The sequence below is a fragment of the Neolamprologus multifasciatus genome, chromosome 20, assembly GCF_963576455.1.
Source record: "Neolamprologus multifasciatus chromosome 20, fNeoMul1.2, whole genome shotgun sequence".
NCBI lineage: Eukaryota > Metazoa > Chordata > Actinopteri > Cichliformes > Cichlidae > Neolamprologus > Neolamprologus multifasciatus.
In genome coordinates this window covers 9,556,215-9,575,203 of record NC_140458.1, presented here as the reverse complement: position 1 = coordinate 9,575,203, position 18,989 = coordinate 9,556,215, and the positions used below count along the sequence as shown (strand labels likewise).

Sequence of the window (18,989 nt, the reverse complement as noted above, 5' to 3'; positions counted from 1 at the left end):
AAACATATTTTAAAAACATTATATAAGAAAATGCTTTGTATTTAATATAAACAAAACACTGAATGCAAAGAGAAAGGATCAAATATAAGTTTAACCATATGGTTATAACAGCTGGTGAGAAGGAAAAAAAAATCTATATATATATATATATATATATATATATATATATATATAATTTTTTAAATCGGGGAAAAAAAAGAAAAAAGAAAAAAAAGAAAGATGATGTCCTTTACTGAAAAAGCTTTGTGTGCTAGGGTTACAGCAGAGGGAGCATTCCTCCTGTCCTCTCCTGGGTTTCCTGTTTTTCTCCTTTTTCTCCATGGTCCTGTATTTCTTCCTGTGTTTGCTCTGGACCTGCCAGCAGCGTCTCAGAAATATCACATTCACTTCCACATCTTCCCATCAAACTCTGCATGAGGAGGTGAGAAAGGGAAATCGTAACACCAAAATCTGCTGAAAAGATGCTAATTGTTGTGTTTACTCACTGAAATACACAGTTTCTGCTCACCCTTATTGCAGTCTTTAGCCATATCGCGCTCTTTCATTATGTTGTTTTTGTACTCTGTCGATTACAGTGGACACACAGAAAATGAGCTGTGAATGGAAAGCGAAGTGTGCGTATTTAATGTGTTTGGGTGACGTTTACTGCACCTGAATTCAAAGGCTCTTGGTTACAGCAATTCAGCTCTGTGCAGTCTAAAGCTACTTCACCTCCAGCGATTGCGGTTCCCCTGTGAAAGAGTTAATGTTAGATTTAATGTAAAGTTAAAGCAGCATAACATTAACCACATGATAATGCATTACCGTTGGGATCGACCCAGCTCATACTCCAGCCCTGTAAAAAACAGAAAAAAAAAGTCAAGCGCACACAATAATAACAAAATGTAAGCCTGATAAATATGCTTTTTATGATGCTAAGAAACACAATCAGGTTGCAATATACAAGTAAAAACCAAGCAGGAATGTTATAATAAAAAATACCTCTCTTTTTGCGCCGTCGAGTCAGCATAATAAGAGCAATGACGATAAACCCCAGCAGTAAGAATGTCGCCAGGAAGTAGCCCAAATGTTGCATGAAATAACTTCGATGCTCGGGGATAAAGACATTAACCACACGTGGAGGCTCGACCCCTTCGCCTGAGAAAAGAACAGGAATAAAATAAAACTCCTTCTTCAATGACCTAATTAAATCTACAAGAATGACTGAATATTACACATGATAAATATTGAGTGAACTCAATAAACCCTAAAATCAAACAATGCAATGTATCCCGGGGATTTCATGCTCATATTTTAAATGAAATTTATTGTATTGCTGCATTGGATTAAACTAATGGCAATAAACAAGGATCAAAATGAAATGTAGTTCCACACAAGTAGAGGTTTTTATTCCTCCAGAGGCTCTTTTTCATTTGTTTCCAAAAGCAAAACACCGGAGCAGGGAGAGCAGAGAGTTAAATGTCAAGACGCTGTTTGGCAGTAATGACTTCCAGACCTGATGTCATGCAGCTGTTATTTTTTTCTCCCCAGAAAAACACAGGCTGACCAGAAAAGTGGAGAAGTGTGAGGGAAGGGAGACAAAGTCTGTAATGTGGTCTGTCTGCATGTCTGAATTACTTTTTCATTTTAAAATTGCTCTTCTAACAAACACAGAAGCCTGGTTTGAGCATGTATGGAAAATAAATCTGTGACACCTTCAGCAGAGTTTAGCAGTGAAGTCTACCATCTGGCAGGCCGCTCTAAACATGGCAGGCAGCAAAGGGTTTCACAGTGACCTGAACTGTCTCAGTGCACCACATTTATACATCTACATAGTTAAACATAATTTCAAAAACATAACAAACAGAGAACTGTTTATATCTTCTTTAATTATTATCTTTATTATAATTATTATCTGTTTATATCTATAATTATTATCTGTTTATATCTTCTTTAATTATTATCTTTAATTATTAATTAATTATTATCTTTAATTATTATTTCAAACCACAATGTGTGTCACGACTACTTCTGCAAAAAGTACGCTTATAGATGTGTTGCTAATATACACCAGTAATTGGTCATAAATTAAAAAGCAGTTTAATCACAGAATATACTAAAATTGTTTAATCTCTAGTCTTTCATTAGCAGCTCAAAAGAACAGTCTAAACTAACAAAGAACTAATGAGGAAAACATGCAATGGTTTTTTCTGTTCTTATGCATTAAAAACCAGCCAGTCAACAGAAAAAATATTTATTCTAACTTAATTACCAACATCCTCTGAGGGGGTCTACGTATACACTGATGGCAAGTAAAGCTGTCATTGCATAATGTGCCTAATATGCATGAAAATGCAAAGACATACCCAAGGTCATTGTCTCTACAGCACAACTGCTGAGAGGAGAGCACCAGCCATGCTGTAGCAGTGGTCTATTACCATTTTCTTAACAGATCAAGTGTGTATGCTTTAATGGCTTTTTTTTTTCAAATGGTGGGATACACATCATTTGCAAGTCAATGAAATAAAAGGAATCATCTTCTTTTCAGAGGCTGATATTTCTCTTGAACTGGTGACAGCTCACAAAATGCTTCCCTCGTGATTACAAGGAATAACTTCTTTTTATTTTTGTTTCATGTCATCAATAACTACGACAACAAAGTGAAAAGCTGTGAAAAGTTCCCATGATGCTTGTAATGTAATGTGGGTGAATAGAAATAGTTGGGGTTTTTTGTCTAACAAGCTCAGTGAGGTGCAGATAAGAGCTAAGTGGGCAGGAAAAAATGCATCACACATGCATTTCTTTCTAGCATAAATTTTAAATTGGCTGTCATTTCTTTAAAGGGGAGGAGAATCTATAGTCTAACACGTACTTTCATACCCTCCCCTTACTTTGCTCTTTCATGTCGCAGCTGGCCCAGATGTTGAACAGATGGGCCAGACTTCCTGTAACTGCTGATAAATATGCCTCTACCAGAGAAACGAAGGAGAGACTGGAAAAAAACAAAACAAAAGTGGAGAAGCAGTATAACAGGTCTAGATGCCTGGTTTAGACTTCTGGAAAAATGAGGAACAAAAAACCAAAAACACAGGATGTGACCATCCACTCCAAAAAGTACTGGATGTTGAAACCCATTCCTCTGCTCAGTCTAGCTAAAATATGTCCAGATAAACAAAGAAAAAAAAGCTCTAAATGAAGCAGTTTGTGAGGAAAATGAGAGCACTTCCATCACACTCGATTTAAAACTGTAGACAGCTTTTTAAGCAAAAGATGCGAATAGATATCTCTAAATCTTCTTCTATCCAATCTGCAAAACCAAATAAACAAGTATATGAAAGAATTTCTTTCTTTCTTTCTCAACTAGCTCCTGCATTCCTTGGCGCCTCCCTCTTCAGCTCAAACACAAAAACAGGGAGGACTGAGGAGAAAGTTGGCAGGAAGAAGAACTGATTTAACTGACCAACTATGCCTATAAATAAAACAAAAAAACCCAGGAGCGGTCTTATTTCTCTGTGAACAGTTCAGCCAAAAAAAACCATACAGGAAAAACCATTTACCATGACTATGTTGTGGGAAAACAAATTTCTAAGGATTTTTGTTACTTACTTGGATCTGGTTCATCATTCTGGAAAATTCTGGGTGCAGGAGTGGAATCAGGCAGGAGTGGAGGTCCCACAGTTAGTCTGAAGATCCGCCTCTCATGGAGACCACAGTAGTGATGGTGCAGGTGGCAGGAGTAAAGGCCTTTATCAGCGGGCCTCAGGTCGGAGATGAACAGTGAGAAGTCTCCTAGTGTAAAAGCATCCTCTGCCACGCTCATCTTGCTCTGGGCAAAGAGAGGTCCGTAATCCCTACGCTCTCCGGAGGCGTACAGGTCCACCAGTCGGTCGGCCTTATCAGGACGCACTCCAGGAGGCTGGAAGTCCCAGTGGGCCACCTGCTGCTGGTCCTCCTGAAGACCCTCTCGCCACAGGGGGCGCCGGTTCACACAAGGCAATACCACTGAGCTGCCCAACAGAACCACAAACACAGTCTTCTCTCCATCCCAGTACCGCTTCTCTTTACGGGCTGGAAACACATTCAGGTGTAATAAATTTTTAGGTGTAATTAAATACATCTGCATCACAATTCAAGAAACAAATATAGTATTTTAGATCAGATAGCCTCACCTGACTTAGTGACGTCAACCTGGATTTGAATAGACTGGTGAATCTGACAGTAGTGATGGTGTAAATTACAAGTATAAACTCCTTTGTCAGTTGCTGCCACGTCTGAAAAAAATAAAATAAAATAATCAAAATGAAATTAACTCAATTATATTAAAATTATAACTCAGCACGAACAACGTTCATAGTGCTACTGCAAAAAAGAACAAAAAGTCTCACTGTTGATAGTAAGGGAGAAGTTGCCATCACTGAAAGCAGAGTCTGGGATGAAAACGCGGCCCTTGTTGAAGGCGTTGTAGACCCTCTGGTTGGCCCCAGGTGACATGTCCAAGACTCGTTCCACAGAATTTTCCGGGCTGCTGCGGACCAAGTCCCAGTGCACCACCCTCTGACGGTCCTTCAGTCTGTCCCGGATCCACACCATGCGGGAGCTGTGACAGGGCAGGATAGCCTTAGATCCCGCGGGAAGAGTGATGTTCTTCGCCTCCACCACTACACCAAGCCGGCTGCTGCTCTGTCCCCAAGCTGACACAGAATATAAACACATGTAGTCACAAATTCAGTGCAGCAAAGATGTAAATGTAAATAATCCAAAATAATATGCTGTGCCTAAAAAAAAAGTCTCTTACCTCCCGGCAGGAAGAGCACAGCAAGAACTGAAAAAAACAAAATCCAGGATGATTAGAGTTTTATCCTACTGATGATTTTAATTCACACAGCCTGCTGATGCTGCGTTATATAGATTTGTCTCCACATATTTCCACTGATTAATTCTTGAGAAACACTTCAAGCGCTTCCACCCACAAATTGGTTGAAGTGCCTGGAGAGTTTAGCTTTGATCTCGTACTGACCCAACACTGAATACTTTCAGAGTCTGAGCAGATGTGGGTTCAGTGAGAGGACAATTTAAAAGAGATAGAGTGAAACTGAAGAAACAAGCACACGGTGAAAAGGTAACGCTTTAAAACAGAAGTTCAGCAAAGGAAGACTAAAGTAGACAAACACACCAGATGTCAATAACCAACTCTTGAAATACATTTCGCTGTTTGTGTTTTCTCGCTCTAGGGATTTTCCGACAGCACATTTGCTATTTCTAATGCATTTTCCCACAGTGCTATTTTCCCGTCTGTTTACTGAAAGGCGGGCAGAGATGTATGCAGCCAAAGCATACAGAGCCCCTATTCATCTCGGCTGCTGCTGGCTTGTCGCAAGGCCGTGATCCTGAGGGGATGAAGAACCAGGCTGTTATTCAGCGCACTCCAGTCACACTACCAAGTGTCAAAAGTCTTGGAACAAGACCAAACACCTGTTTGTTTTCACCATACCGGTACTTGTTATTATAAACTATAGAGACGAGATTTATTTCAGTAATGCAGTGAATCTTCTTTCAAGCTTTGAAATGTTTCATGCAAGTACGGTGGCAAATCAATAAATCGTCACGAGCTCGTCAGCTTTTAAAATCACAGTGATAAAAAAGATAAGAGTAAGAGAACATTAGGTTCCATTTTAAGATGAGATGACTGACTTCCTCTGTGCAGGTCATTTCAGAGGCCGGAGGCACTAACTGTAGAAGCTCTGCCCCCTCTTGTCTTAAACTGGGCCTCAGGAAGAGTTACAAGACCTCAGCCTGGGGATTTTAAGGTATGCTTATACTAAGAGGTCAGAAATATCTCAAGAAATTACACCACGAAGCACTTTCAAAATGTGACGAATAACACTTTAAATATACTGGGAGCCGGTGTTAGTGAGATAACACTGGTATGAACTAGCTCTGGTCAAAAGCCTTGCATTTGAGTTCCACTGAGTCTGTAACCATTAGCAGCATTTTTAAACCGTGTAAAGTATTTAGATTTACTGAATGTTATCCAGAGGAGCAAGTAATGAGTGGAAACTTGCAACAATTATTGCACTGTATTGTTCTTTTTGTATGCATGGTTAAATGCAGGGTTTGAGAATACCTCTGCTACTGTTCTTCGATGCAGTAAACTCAATAACACTTCAAGCTGGACAAAATGACTTCAACACGCACACTGGCATCAGAGAGGAGACCTCATCCTGGAAAACTTTACTGGCTTTTCTACTGTAGGGCAAAAACTTTCCCGCAGATGGTAAAAACAAAGCGTCTCAGCCCCTTTAATTGTCTGTCATCAGACACACACAGGCTGTTGACTCATGAGGCTGTTTTAACAGTAAGACTTAACAAGGGGCTATTGAATTACTAGTGATAATAACAGACATTTGCCAAATAGAGTGCAAAATCACTGCTGTCATTTAACTCCCCAAACTCACACATGTTGAATCACTCATTAAAATCTCAACCTGAAGGTAAAATAGCAAAACGTTTTAGGTATGATTTAACCATAAAGAATGAGTTTACTCAGCATAAAGTCTGTGATTCACCGATGTTGTTCAAGTGTGAAGTTTGCTCACAGCCCCATCACAGGTTGAAAATAAATCAGACAAATCTGTGCAGCTGCAGACTCGGCTAAACATACAAAGATACATTCAGAGGCCTGGAGGGCTTATTGACCGCCCTGTGGAAACAGCGTGTTAGCATTGATTACGTTCAGTAATTACATTCTAAACCACTGCAAACATGCTGGATTATTTGTGTATGGATTGCTTTCTGCAGATTTACATGAGTGTCATCTTCACGTGGAATAATTGGGTGACGTCTGTAATTTTGAGGTCATTTATCATGTTCAGATGATCTGATGGCGCCCAAATGGCACAGCTGCCAAAGCAACATCAGCAACATCTCAGTGTGTGGGCATCTTCTCTAACCTTATGAAGGACAAATTGAGCTCAAAATTTCAGGGGATTGCCTGCTAGGATTTTCCAGAGCATAAATATGCTACCTTATCGTGACCTTGTCATTTTCTGCCATGAATGAGTAGCTACATGTTTACAAACTTGTTTGGGTCAAAACAGCACTTCGAATCTTTTCCATGCCCTGTTGTTTTGTGGCCGTTCATTAACTTGGATCCAACCATCATAAACTGTGTTTATGATGGTTGGATCCCCCTCCTGCTCCCTCTCCTCCACGCCGTCCGGACTCCAAAAGACCCACTCGTGGTGAAACACTCATTACTGACACATATAATGACTGGCTGCTGGATTGTGCTGACTCCTCCACACAGACCGCAGTTAACTGGAAACACATTGGGTTGAAGCCATAAAAAATCCCAGAGTCACAAACTATGGCCTGTCTACTGTATCAACACGCCGGGGCCAGTCTGATTGCATTTGATCTATTTTATTGAATAGATCACTTTGAACAAAAAAGTTAGAAAGTGTACAGGGCCGTAGTTTGAGATTAGATGTTCATACCTACAAGGGGCTTTAAATGTAAAAATAACATAAACAAGGTTAAAATGATGAAGATCATTGGTTATCAATACAAAGCATGAAAACACATTAGATTAATCTTGCATCGGTTAACTGAGTTTGCAAAATGCGTGTACAGCAAAAACAAAACCCAAAAAGCAGTGAAAAATACAGATGCAAGATATTTACAGTTACATATAATAGCTTACAGAGACTCTGTGAGCGAAGAATAATGAAAAGGATCAGAAAAGTATTTAGCTGAGGCAAAGCAAACCTGGCAAAGGAGTCTGCTTTTGTTACCGACTGACCTGGATGCAATTATGGCACAAAGAAAAATTTAGCAAGCGTCTTTTTTTTTTTTTTCTTTTAAAAGTGAGACGACTTAAGAGGACTTCACTTACTCTGAAGGAGAGCCATGTCGAGAAGGAACTATTTATCAAAATTGTCAGATGTTAAAAGCCCGTCAGAGGAGGTGAGTGCAAGAACTGATAAAGGAGCGCCTGAAGTTCACCCAGCAGCAGCAGGACTTTGTTGTGTTCATGCAGACTGAGTCTACACAAGTCCCACCCTCCGCTAGCCAATGAAATCCAACACTGCAATAGTGCTAAACACTTCACAAATATCCGCACTAAATTGCACAATTGCATTTTGTTATAGAACACTGGTATCTTAACAGCATTTCGGATAACTGCGCCCCAAAACACAAATCTCCGTTAAACTAAACACTTTCCAACAATCCCAAAATTCTTTTAATGCGACTGACAGCTGCTAGAAAATCATCTTATAATGAAACAGATGATTTGCAGCTTTTAAATTAAATATTAAGTGATAGCTGCAATGTATGTGGTTACGTTGGCATTTTATTTTGTTCCACGTGTCCCACATGAAGAGTTTTTTTAATGTTGGAAACTTCCACACCACTTTCTTCCTTTGTGAGTTATTTGCGGCATAAACTTCAGTTAGCATTATTAGCACAATACTGCCATCTACAGTACAACAAGAAAAAGAACAGTAGTTGAAGTAGCTGACACTGTGAAAGTCAGCCTGGAGGTGAAAAGAAAAACAAAAATAGAAATTCAGACACATCACACCTTGAGCTTCACAGAGTGAGTTCTTTATTAGACTATCTACACCATTATTTAGCTCATCACTCAAATATGCTTTAATTAAAGTGAAAAGCACACACGCAGGTTGATTGTTAGAACAGTGTGAAGTGTGGAGAGTCATCCAGGGTAAACGTTGGGACGCAGACTTTAATCAGAATTTTTCAGTTCCTTCTGTTTCCATGCTGTCTAATGAAGATCTTAGGTGTGCTCCATCCCTCTGGAGCCTTCTTCAGTCCAGCTCGCATCCAAATCTTCTTCAGGTCCTCCTCAAAGCGTTTCTGTATATGATAAAGACATAAAGCTGGCTGTTTTATATTCATCTAGCTTTGGGAAACTGTAACTAGTGCACATCAGACACACAATGATGAATTGGAAGGAATAAAACAATGATTGCATTTTTTTATCATTACCGTTTCATTATCAAACTTCAAGACATCATAGTGGGAAAAAAAAGAAATGGTCTGATAGATGTGAAAGAAAAGTCCCACCTGCTTCTTCTTTCCTCGGCCCTCCAGCACCCTCTTTCTCAAGAACTTAGTCCGTTTTTGCAGCTTCTTGTATTTATGCCGGTTCATCTTCCGCCGCCGTATCTCTAGAACATTCTTACATCTGAGTGGCGTTACTGTACCCTCCCCGTCTTCCAAAATGGGGACGGAGATAGGCGGCAGCACCTTCTCCTCCAGCAGCTCTACATCCTCCTGTGGCTGAGTGGACTCCAGCAGCGGAGGGAGAGAGTAGCGTAGTGAGAGCCAGCTCTCCAGGGGACTTACTGACAGTTTACGTGGTATGAGAGCCTCGTCCAGCTCCGGCTCAAGCTGGACCCATTGCGGAGGAGACCTGTTGTCTGCCGCTGTTGAGTAGTTTCTCAGTTTCTGATGACGTGAAGAGCAGTAAGCAGAAGCAGCTGGTTGTAGACATCCATTAAAAGTTTCTCCATGGGCTTGAAGTGCACCTTGTCATTAAGGGGAAGAAAAAAAGTCTGATTTTAATGAAATAGAAAACATAGTATTGAACATAGGCAGACAGATATTTGGCTATTTGTTCTTACTCACAAGTTGCTTTGCGTAATAGGCTGAGACGAGGGATGATCTTTGAGGCAAACATTGTCAGTGGTTATCCAAACAAGGTCATCAGGAATGAGCTCACTGGTCCCTGGTCCTGTGGCAATAAAAAAGGACAAAGTATGGTCTTACTCTGCTCTGTCACAGCAATCAAACTGGTAATGTAACAGTAACTTCAGACTATATATACTATAATTTGAAGCATGCGCGGTAACGATATCGCGATATATTCTTTTCTTCTGTATAACGTATTTTACACACTACAAGGCACACTTAAAATCCTTTAATTTTATCAAAAATCAACAGTTTGCCTTATGTATGAATTCTGATTGTGCTTAATGACCTCGAACCGATTTTATGTGGTACATGGCGCACAGAAATCTATCAAAAAATCTTTTAGTATGACTTTGGTAAGCTATGAAGGCGCACTGCTTGATGGATTGCCGGAGCATTACGGCTGCCGTAGTCAGGAGCCTTGCGGAGTGATCCAAAACTGGGTCCAAAACTCCGTCTTCTTCAGGTCCCAAAGTCAAACGAACACTGCGGCATCACTGAGAGTTAAAAACTGTCTAAATTCTTTCATCTTTAATAAAATGATCAGCATTAGCCCGAAGTTAGCTCGCTAGCTTCCAACTAAACATGATATAGCATGTTCTAACTGAGAGATTTCTGAAAAAATTCAAACGTACAGCTCTGCTATCACTTCCAACATAAATGAAGACATGAAACTACATAGCAGTGACGTTTGTAGGGTTACTGAAGTTGGGCTAGCTGGTATATAATGATGTGCTACGTGATCGCTAGCGACACAGCTGTGTTAGCATAACATAAACAGTGAAGCTCGAGGATGAATGCTAACACTTTTCCACTCGATAAAAGTTAATGTTCCTGATGGTTAGAGACAAATGCAATCGCAAGGCAGGATGCTGTAAATGGACCAAACTTTAGTCAGGACAACAACTGAGATAATCCATCCACAATAGAAGGTTAGTCATTAATATACTGCAACAACAAGGGAATAGAGCAGCTGTGATAGAATACAGCATTAATGAATCAATGGTACAGAAGTGGAAGAAGCAAGAAGAATGAGTTGAATAAAGTTTGATTTATCTGACTGCTTTGTTTCGCTTAATGTGCCTTATAATCCCGTGCACCTTATGGTCCGAGAAATACATATTTGACTTTTTTATTTGGCACACTGCAGTATAATATTGCAAAGCGCCTCTTTTTAACTTCAGTGGATATTATACATGGTTATGCTCAGGATATGTCAGCCCATTTCTACTGGAAATGCCTTTTGGTTAAACTTTCAGCAAGGAATTTGCATTTGCACTGTTAAATGTTTATATAGCTTTAATGCATACAAAAACAGCTACTTGTTTAAGTAAAATGAATGAATCAGGGTTTTTTGCGCTAGTAAAGTTGTGGAGTTGTATTTTGTCTCGCAGAAATATTGTCAGTTATATCGTTATTGCAAATTTTCAAATATATATTGTGATATATATTTTGACCATATCGCCCTGCCCTACTATTTAGTCTATAAAACAGGGTTCACTAAAGCACCAGTCACACATGCCTAGAGACTAGACTGTGACCCCCTGGTAACAGTGCAACTACTGGTCACTTATCCATGTGCCAGCCACCTAGTGAAAATTTGTAATTTCAGCCTTTTGGAGGTTTCTTGCAATCTGCAAAGATTGCGGGTTGCTGAATGAAGTCTACGTTCATCTGACCGAAATTTTAGGTTCCAGAGTTTTCAGCAAAACTTGCTGCTGATGAAGACTGAAAGAGGCACCTGAGAGCCCCACAAAAAAACCCCAACATTTAACTTTATGTATACTGTCTTGTCCAACCAAGCCGTCTAAAACTTATTTATGATAAACCAGAAAAAAATATCACATTTCATAGAAAATAGGTCCATGAATTTGTTGGGAGTGTATTCTAAATGACAGACAAATAAAGGGATCCACTATTATTCAAATTGCTGCAGATGAATATTATGTTATTCTAGATGCAGAGTAGCTGATTTATGCTCATTTAAGACATGTTTATGAAAGAATGCTGAGAGTAATGCCAACTATTTTCTAGCCCTTTTCTTGTTTACTAATTTTGTGACTTGTTCCAGAGATAAAAAACAACAACAACAAACATTTGTTTTAGTTCTCCAACCATAGAAATATTAGGTAAGAGCACTTCAGAATCACTTTATCTATTAAGTTCATACATGGAACTAACAAAACAAATGTACTTTTCCTCTGGCATTACACTCACACATAAATACAGTAAAATAACTATTTGCCGTCACATGCATAAAATAACGCATGCTCCTCTGCATTTAACCCATTCACCCAGTGAAGCAGTGGGCAGCCACCAATGCAGCGCCCGGGGAGCAGTGTGTAGGGACGGTACGTTGCTCAGGGGTACCTCAGGGTAGCCGTTCAGTGGAGTCGAACCCGCGACCTTCCGATGATGGGGCTACCACTCTACACTGTTTCACTGTTAGAGTGGTGGCCCTAACTGTTTAACTGTTTCACACTCTAATGTGAAACAGTTACCCTAAGTGCTGGGACACTGTGAAAGGCTTATATAATGACTGTTATCAAAACCCAGAAATAGTGGATGCTAACCTCCCTCCAGGTTTAAATCAGCGGATAATCAGGCGCCCAACAGCGGGTGATTTAAAAATGAAAATAAAAAGTCCAAACGGTAAGATAGTAAATAAATAAATAAATGAAATAACAGAGACCGAAGGAAATTAAAGAATTATGTGATTGCCAGCTGGCTCATCATGGCTAAACAGGCGCGTTGACCAGCAGCCACTTTGGACGAGAAAGCCGCCAAAACGCTCAAATATTAAAAGTTAAGGATATAATTTTTCTGCCTTTAACTACTTGGTGGCATGTTTATAACAACCTCGTTTAATTCAAGAAAGAGTTGAGTTACCTAGTATTACTATGACCCGAGATTCCGTCTTCAATGTGACTTCAACTAACTACTTCCGCTCCGTGCGACACACATTTAAGTCGCTTCCGCTTTCTCCGTGCCGAGAAAGGTTCCGCCTAGTAGATTTTTATTCCTTAAGGCTTTGCTTTGAAACAAAATGCCTATTCTTCTTCTTCTTCTTCTTCTTCTTCTTCTTATCATTATTATTATTATTATTATTATTATTATTATTATTATTATTATTATTATTATTATTATTATTATTATTATTATTATTATTATTATCAGTAGTAGTAGTAGTATTAGTAGCAGTAGTATTACAAATCTATCCCTTAAAACCCAGGACCATGAGAGCACGATAGTTCACTCGATGGATAAAGTAGAGGAGGAGCTGGAGGTCTTTTATCCTGATATTACCAGGGATTTTGTTGGTGTAATTTTTTTTTCATTCAGAGTGAATGTTTCTTTCAGCAGGGATAGAAATGTCTGTTGGTCTGGATTTCTTTATCACTTTCCATTGTCATGTCCCACAGTGTTTATTAGCGTGTTTTTTTATATTAACTAATTAGTATTTTATGCTACTACTAATGTGATGAATCTTCAGGCAATTATCAGTATATAAAACTGAAACATTGAGCATGTTCAAAACTTGGATTTTCCTATTTCTCTTGCAAGTATGTACATTTCTAAAACTCCTGTGGCCGGCACTTATGTGGCTTGCAATTGTTGGGAAATTCGAAAACTAGTTTTGGTTATGGCTCAGTTTTATTTCCCTTTAACTCATTAAATCTGAATATGTGTCTTTCCTCCATGTGGCACAGTTGCATAACCAGGGAATTCTCCACTTTTAGATCGCTCTAGTTTTGAAAGCTTGTGGGCAGCCACATCGAATCATTTATTCATGGGGGTTTCTCGCTCAGCTTTCATTAAGTTTGTGGGAAATGGAACACCTACAGTATGAAGGCATTTCTCCATATGATTTCTACTATCAGGCATTGAGAAAAATAGTATTTGTGTGAGAAGAAAAGGATGGAAAGATGCTACAGCTAAGTAATGAGCTTTCACTAGATGTTGTAATGCAACACAAGGAAAGAAATATGCGATAGATGGTAAAGTTCTCAGGGTATTTATTTACAAAAACCAAAAATAACATCAACGACAAAACATTCATTTCACTGTAAATCCTGCTGCCCATAACTTGTTTGCTTCACTAGCTATGCTTACACCATCAGTGTGCAACATAAGGCAACTGAAATGATCAGCTGGATGTACTGTGAGATTTCCCTTTAACAGAACAGTCTCTGAAATTATCTTAATTTATAAAATCCTCTCAAAATATTTAAAATTTGAGGTTATGGAAAAACAAAATAAAAAATGCAAAAAAAATTAACTTGGCAGTAATTTGTCAATCCTATTTTGAATTATCTGCCTATACATTACACATACAGTCCTCAAACTTAACATCTATTTACAAAATCAGTAGTGGTATTTAGAGTTTTTGTCTTGCTTTAAAAGCAAACAAAGGTTCACTGTTTCATTATATATCTGCATTGCAAATTTACTGCACTCAATGAAACCCCAACCCCTGAAACTGACAGAGCTTTACAGATGACAACAATATAGTTCACACCAAAACAACACAGACAGTACAAGCATATGACTGGCTGTTTGTAGTCTTTGTAGTCACCATAGAGGTACAGCATAAATACTACTTTAAAAGGAACCAAATCAATAAATAAAAAAGTACATTAGAGAGAGAAAAAAACAGCATGTTGAGAGCGATCTCCATGTCAACATTTAAGACAGACAAATCAGTTAAATCACTCATTGATTGGTACAGTATGTTTATACATGAGCAGATTTTAAAGATTTATGCCACAAATTTTTAAAGTAGTGTGCTTAAAATTATTCTAAATGTATTAGTTTCACATTTAATCTAATACTGCTCTCCCGTTATTGGCTGCAGAACATGTGAGTGAAAAAAAGTGAGGTAAAAAAACTGAAGGCCAGGGAAATTGTTTAAATTATAAGGCCATTGCAAGGTATTTACAATACAATGCTATCTTTACCACAAACTATGATGTTAAGTTTGGTAGGTAACAGTGGGCGCTGGAGCAAAGAACACAGTTATTTGCTGCAGTTACACTTGTATTTTACCCGGAAAATAATCACCTTAACAGCAATGTTAGAACTTTTTATCACATTGGATATTTTGTGACAAAATACTCAAATTTGATGTCAAATATTTTGTATAACACGTACACTGGAAATCTTCATTAAGCCAATATCATGGTTGATTTGGTAAAACCATCCAGGCAGTTCACTTGTTGCATCAACAGTCCTTCCCTCAGTCTCAACAGAGAGCACAATGGCACTGTCTTTACCGTGTATAACCAGCACACCTCGGCTTTAACGAGACAACTCAGACAAGGTAATATCTCATACAAATAAAACAATTATATTTGTGCAGTTTGGAACAAAGGTCAGGTTTTAAAAAAAGAGGCAAAGAACAGAGTGGAAGGAAAGAACACTGTGCAAAAGCTGAGCCCCTCTGTGCATCATCCACTCCAGTGTCCTCTAGGTTTCTCTAGATATGCTGAACTTTGACCTCACTGAGCAGTGGACTGGCCAGGCTTTTTCTCTTTTTTTCATCTTCTTTCTCATTTTCCTTCTCATCACTGGTCATGGCGAAATGCATATTGTCTCATCTCCCAGAAGGATTGTGACTTATGGGAATGCTTTTGGAAGAGAGGAAAATTCTGGTCAAAAATTTAATACAAGTATAAGAATGTGTAGTATTCATATAATTAGGGATATTTAAAAATAAATCCAGCTTTGCCAAAACACAGATTTGCTTTCTTTTTGTTTATTCCTCAGTACTGTTGACGAGGATTATGAATAAAACTAAGACAGAAGACTGTTGTATAACAAATGCTCACAAGCAGCATTTTGGTTTAGTGCATGTGGATACTGTGTTTCGGAACCATCTGTGCATAGTAAACCTGTGGATTAAAGCCATAAGTGTGCAGAGAGGAATTCCAACCTGAAGATGGAGATCCAGGACACTACCAGGTGAGTTGAGCTAACAGTTCTGCACACGGAGCAGTGAAAATAAAAAGAACAGTATCAGTAACAAGTCACAGAAATTAGTGCAGCACTGCAGAACAGTAAAGCAGAGACTGTATTGGTCTATAGGAATTGGTCAGTCTTACAGAAGAGTATACATTTGTTGTGACTACAAATTAAAAGAAGAAAGTGCAATGAACACAAATGAAAGCACGAGATCTTAGTTTAGAGCTGGCTGATTGACTCACTGATGAGGACTGCTGATTGTGTGATCGTTCCAGTTTCATCCCCTTTGCTCGATCAGGTTTACCAGGCCCTGAAGGATAGGTTAGCAATGTGTGAAAAGACTCATACCTGATATAGACAGTTATATAAATATTAAATGATACAACATGAATCATTTATGTTTAGAAAAAAAGAAAGCTTTTACTTGTTTTGCAGAAGAAATAGAAAGTCAACTTTATTACACGTTAAAGAGGTTAGATGAAACACTATACTTGCTAATTAATATTCTGAAAAGACAGCTGCATATCAATTTCTCATTATATATTACACTTGTAAAAATATTATTTTTTATTATATGTTAATATCCTCATTACAATCACAAAGCTACATGATTATTTATTAGCTTCTTATTACAATAAGTCATGAATTGAATGCATTAATTATGCATTGCTTAACCACGGGCTTTCTTCACTTTAACCCTTCCCTTTAAACTTTTAATAAGCTGGACCTTGTTCACCAAGCTCTTTGTCTCTCTCACCTGGGGAGCTCCCACGACTGGTGGTAGTAGTGTTACTGTTGTTGTCCTCCAGCCAAGTGTTGTAGGGGAAGGAGTCTCGCTTGTGTGGTGTTCCAGCAGATGACAGACTCTCCTGGAGAATATGGCAAGGTGACCAAGAAAACCAGATTATGTAGATTATAGTGAAAAAACAAAATGACTGTGATAGCTTAAATACAATTTATAATTTGTGTTTCTACATGTAGTACATATACAGGATACACTGCTTACCATGCCTGTGTCGTATTCCTCTGTTGCCTCTGTCTCATTCTCCTCCACCACACTAGCAAAGCTGCTGGCGTTGGAGGACGAGCGGGAAAGGTCGTGAGCCTCAGGGATGGATGCGGCCCTGCTAACAAGATAAGAACTACACCCTGGGTTAACAACTCCAACCTGATTTTATCTTATGTATAGTGATACTACATGTTAACCTAAGGGAGGATTACCCAGCAGTTACACAAATACAGGAATGGCAAAACATGCTTTTTAAATTTTTCAGTGAGTGTCCAGGGGATATGGTAGGAGCCTGTTTATTATATATACCTGTTCTTGGTAGTTGTGAGCACCTCAGGAGAGCTCTGATTGGATGAATTGTCAGATTTGGGATCTTGAGAGGCGTGGCCACTGTCAGGTGTCTTCTGAGTGTTTGGGGAGTTATCTCTACTGCTACAAGTTAAAAATAGAAGAAAAAAAAGTTATTTTATGTAGAAGATGGTCTACAGGTATATGCTATGTAAATGATCACAGGAATCTTCTCCAACCTCTTCTCCTGGACTTCTTGAATGTTTTCAATGCCGATGGCACTGCTCCGCCGGGAGCTGAAAGGGCCAGACTTTTTCCTGGTTGGGCTTTTTCCTGGGATTATCAGAGACTGACAGGGAAAGAGGAAAACCGTTCAGGGACAATGCCAAAATATTTCCAATAATAAACTAGGTTCATTTCAAGAGCTTATCACTTTAGGTATTTATGACTGAGGAGAGCTAATGGTTACTTTGACCACTGAACCATTCATTTGTCGTGTACTGTATCATAGAGAACACTTTGGCAAAATTTCAAAAACATATCACCCTGAATTACCAGGCTGAAGAGTAACACTGCTCCCTCCGAGCTGTCAGTATGATGAAAAAAAAAGTTAAAATATGCTTTTAGCAGCTTAATGACAAGCCCTGGTGGCAGTCTTTCAGCCAGAACAGAGCACACTAAGGCGGGAGATGAAAGATGGGTTTAAAAGCTCCAGAGCCTAACACTAAATATGCTTTCTCAGCATCTGCTTTGTTCGTTCAATCTCCCTTTTAATGCTCTCGAAATGAGAACTTTAAAAAAAAAGAGGCTTTTATTTAGTGTGGCTTCAAAGAGCAGTGGGGGAGGGGGGGGCAGGGGGCATTTTTCACAATTTCTCTGTAAGGGGCTTATTAAATTATAAATATTCATTATTTTTTAACAAATACAGAATTAAGCACACTGGAATGAAACTATAGAGTAAAACTGTAGCAGGTGTGCACATACTGCAGTAAAGCAGAGAAGAAAATAAGAGCAGAAGCAAATACTCTTAACAGTTCATACATTTATTAGTCTAGAAAATATAAAAGATTGGACTTGCTAAAGCAACTAATTCACTGGAAAATGGGCAGGACTATGTTCACAGACTAAAATGATGATGCCTTTTAAATAATATATCCTGTCTGTAGCGCACAGTTTCTGATATACGGAATACACATTAGGGAGCTGAAATGTGCAGAGAAACATGTTTGGCTATGATGCAAAGGAGCCATGCAAACAAGAAAAGGAAACAAAGACGGAAAGCAAGTAGTTGGAGAGTAGTTAGAATTAGACATGAACCTCTTCTACTGTTCCTATCCCTATGGCACTGCCTCGGCGTCCATATTTACTCGGACTTTTGCCTGGGACAAGCAATGACTGATAAAAACAGTGAGAAAGAAAGAGACAGAATAAGAGAGAAGAGACAGAAGAGAGAGTGGTGATGACATATGAAAAAAAACAAAGAGAGGTGGGGAAAAGGGGGGAGGAGGGGAGAGAAAACATGAGATATATACAAATACATATGAGATATCATGCAGTAAGTCATGTTGTCCAAACAAACTACAAAAGGCGTGTTAGCTGGAGAATACAGGGGGAGATATTTTGGTTCCATGGGTGCGACACAGGCAGCTGAATGGGAGAGAGGAATGATACACCAGTTATGTGAGCTGTATGTCTGAAAAAGGAAAAGGAAGGTAAATTCAGCGGAGGAGGGCACACAGCATGTTATACATTAGGAATCAAATCAAGACTGGCTTATGAACAAACAGTAAGCTCGTCAGTCATACACACTGATGAAAGATATTATATAAAAGTCTAATATGTCTAATACAGAGAGAATTAACTTAATCAGTTTATATAAGATACACAGTATCTCTCAACATATACCCCACATATAACAGACAGGCCACCATATGTACAGTCACTACTGATGGAAAACTTGTAACTGTAACTACGGTAACGGTCATATTTTACTTTCAACTGGGAAAAAAAGAAAAGAAAAATAAGTGTCCAAACACAG

At 38.8% G+C, this 18,989-nt stretch overlaps 3 protein-coding genes across 19 annotated transcripts in view; all 3 read right to left on the bottom strand.

Annotated features, from left to right (window-relative positions):
* Window positions 1–164: 164 nt before the first annotated feature.
* Window positions 165–8,432, bottom strand: LOC146494422 (matrix remodeling-associated protein 8-like). The gene is made up of 10 exons (XM_085146353.1): window positions 7,874–8,432; window positions 4,775–4,801; window positions 4,365–4,670; window positions 4,149–4,250; window positions 3,586–4,047; window positions 982–1,137; window positions 805–835; window positions 652–731; window positions 509–562; window positions 165–409 (listed from the first exon to the last, which is right to left on the bottom strand). The coding sequence occupies exons 1-10, from the start codon at window positions 7,887–7,889 to the stop codon at window positions 384–386; spliced, it is 1,260 nt and encodes a 419-aa protein (XP_085002479.1). The 5' UTR covers window positions 7,890–8,432; the 3' UTR covers window positions 165–383.
* A 136-nt stretch (window positions 8,433–8,568) lies between these two features.
* On the bottom strand, window positions 8,569–12,694 carry aurkaip1 (aurora kinase A interacting protein 1). The gene is made up of 4 exons (XM_085146358.1): window positions 12,583–12,694; window positions 9,631–9,736; window positions 9,067–9,530; window positions 8,569–8,856 (listed from the first exon to the last, which is right to left on the bottom strand). Exons 2-4 carry the CDS (start codon window positions 9,680–9,682, stop codon window positions 8,740–8,742), a joined length of 633 nt encoding a protein of 210 aa, XP_085002484.1. The 5' UTR covers window positions 9,683–9,736; window positions 12,583–12,694; the 3' UTR covers window positions 8,569–8,739.
* Window positions 12,695–13,692: 998 nt separating this feature from the next.
* The window catches only part of rap1gapa (RAP1 GTPase activating protein a), a 57,135-nt gene continuing 51,838 nt past the window's right edge, over window positions 13,693–18,989 (bottom strand). For 14 of the 17 annotated variants that reach the window (XM_085146329.1, XM_085146313.1, XM_085146315.1 and 11 more), the window contains 8 exons: window positions 18,269–18,346; window positions 17,191–17,300; window positions 16,973–17,095; window positions 16,661–16,796; window positions 16,412–16,523; window positions 15,897–15,964; window positions 15,626–15,673; window positions 13,693–15,320 (listed from right to left, as the gene is read on the bottom strand). In XM_085146329.1, coding sequence (XP_085002455.1) covers window positions 15,665–15,673; window positions 15,897–15,964; window positions 16,412–16,523; window positions 16,661–16,796; window positions 16,973–17,095; window positions 17,191–17,300; window positions 18,269–18,346 — 636 coding nt within the window. In that variant the 3' untranslated portion in view covers window positions 13,693–15,320; window positions 15,626–15,664. The remainder of the gene's footprint in view (window positions 15,321–15,625; window positions 15,674–15,896; window positions 15,965–16,411; window positions 16,524–16,660; window positions 16,797–16,972; window positions 17,096–17,190; window positions 17,301–18,268; window positions 18,347–18,989) is intronic. The other 3 variants (XM_085146318.1, XM_085146314.1, XM_085146323.1) reach the window with 1 other exon arrangement.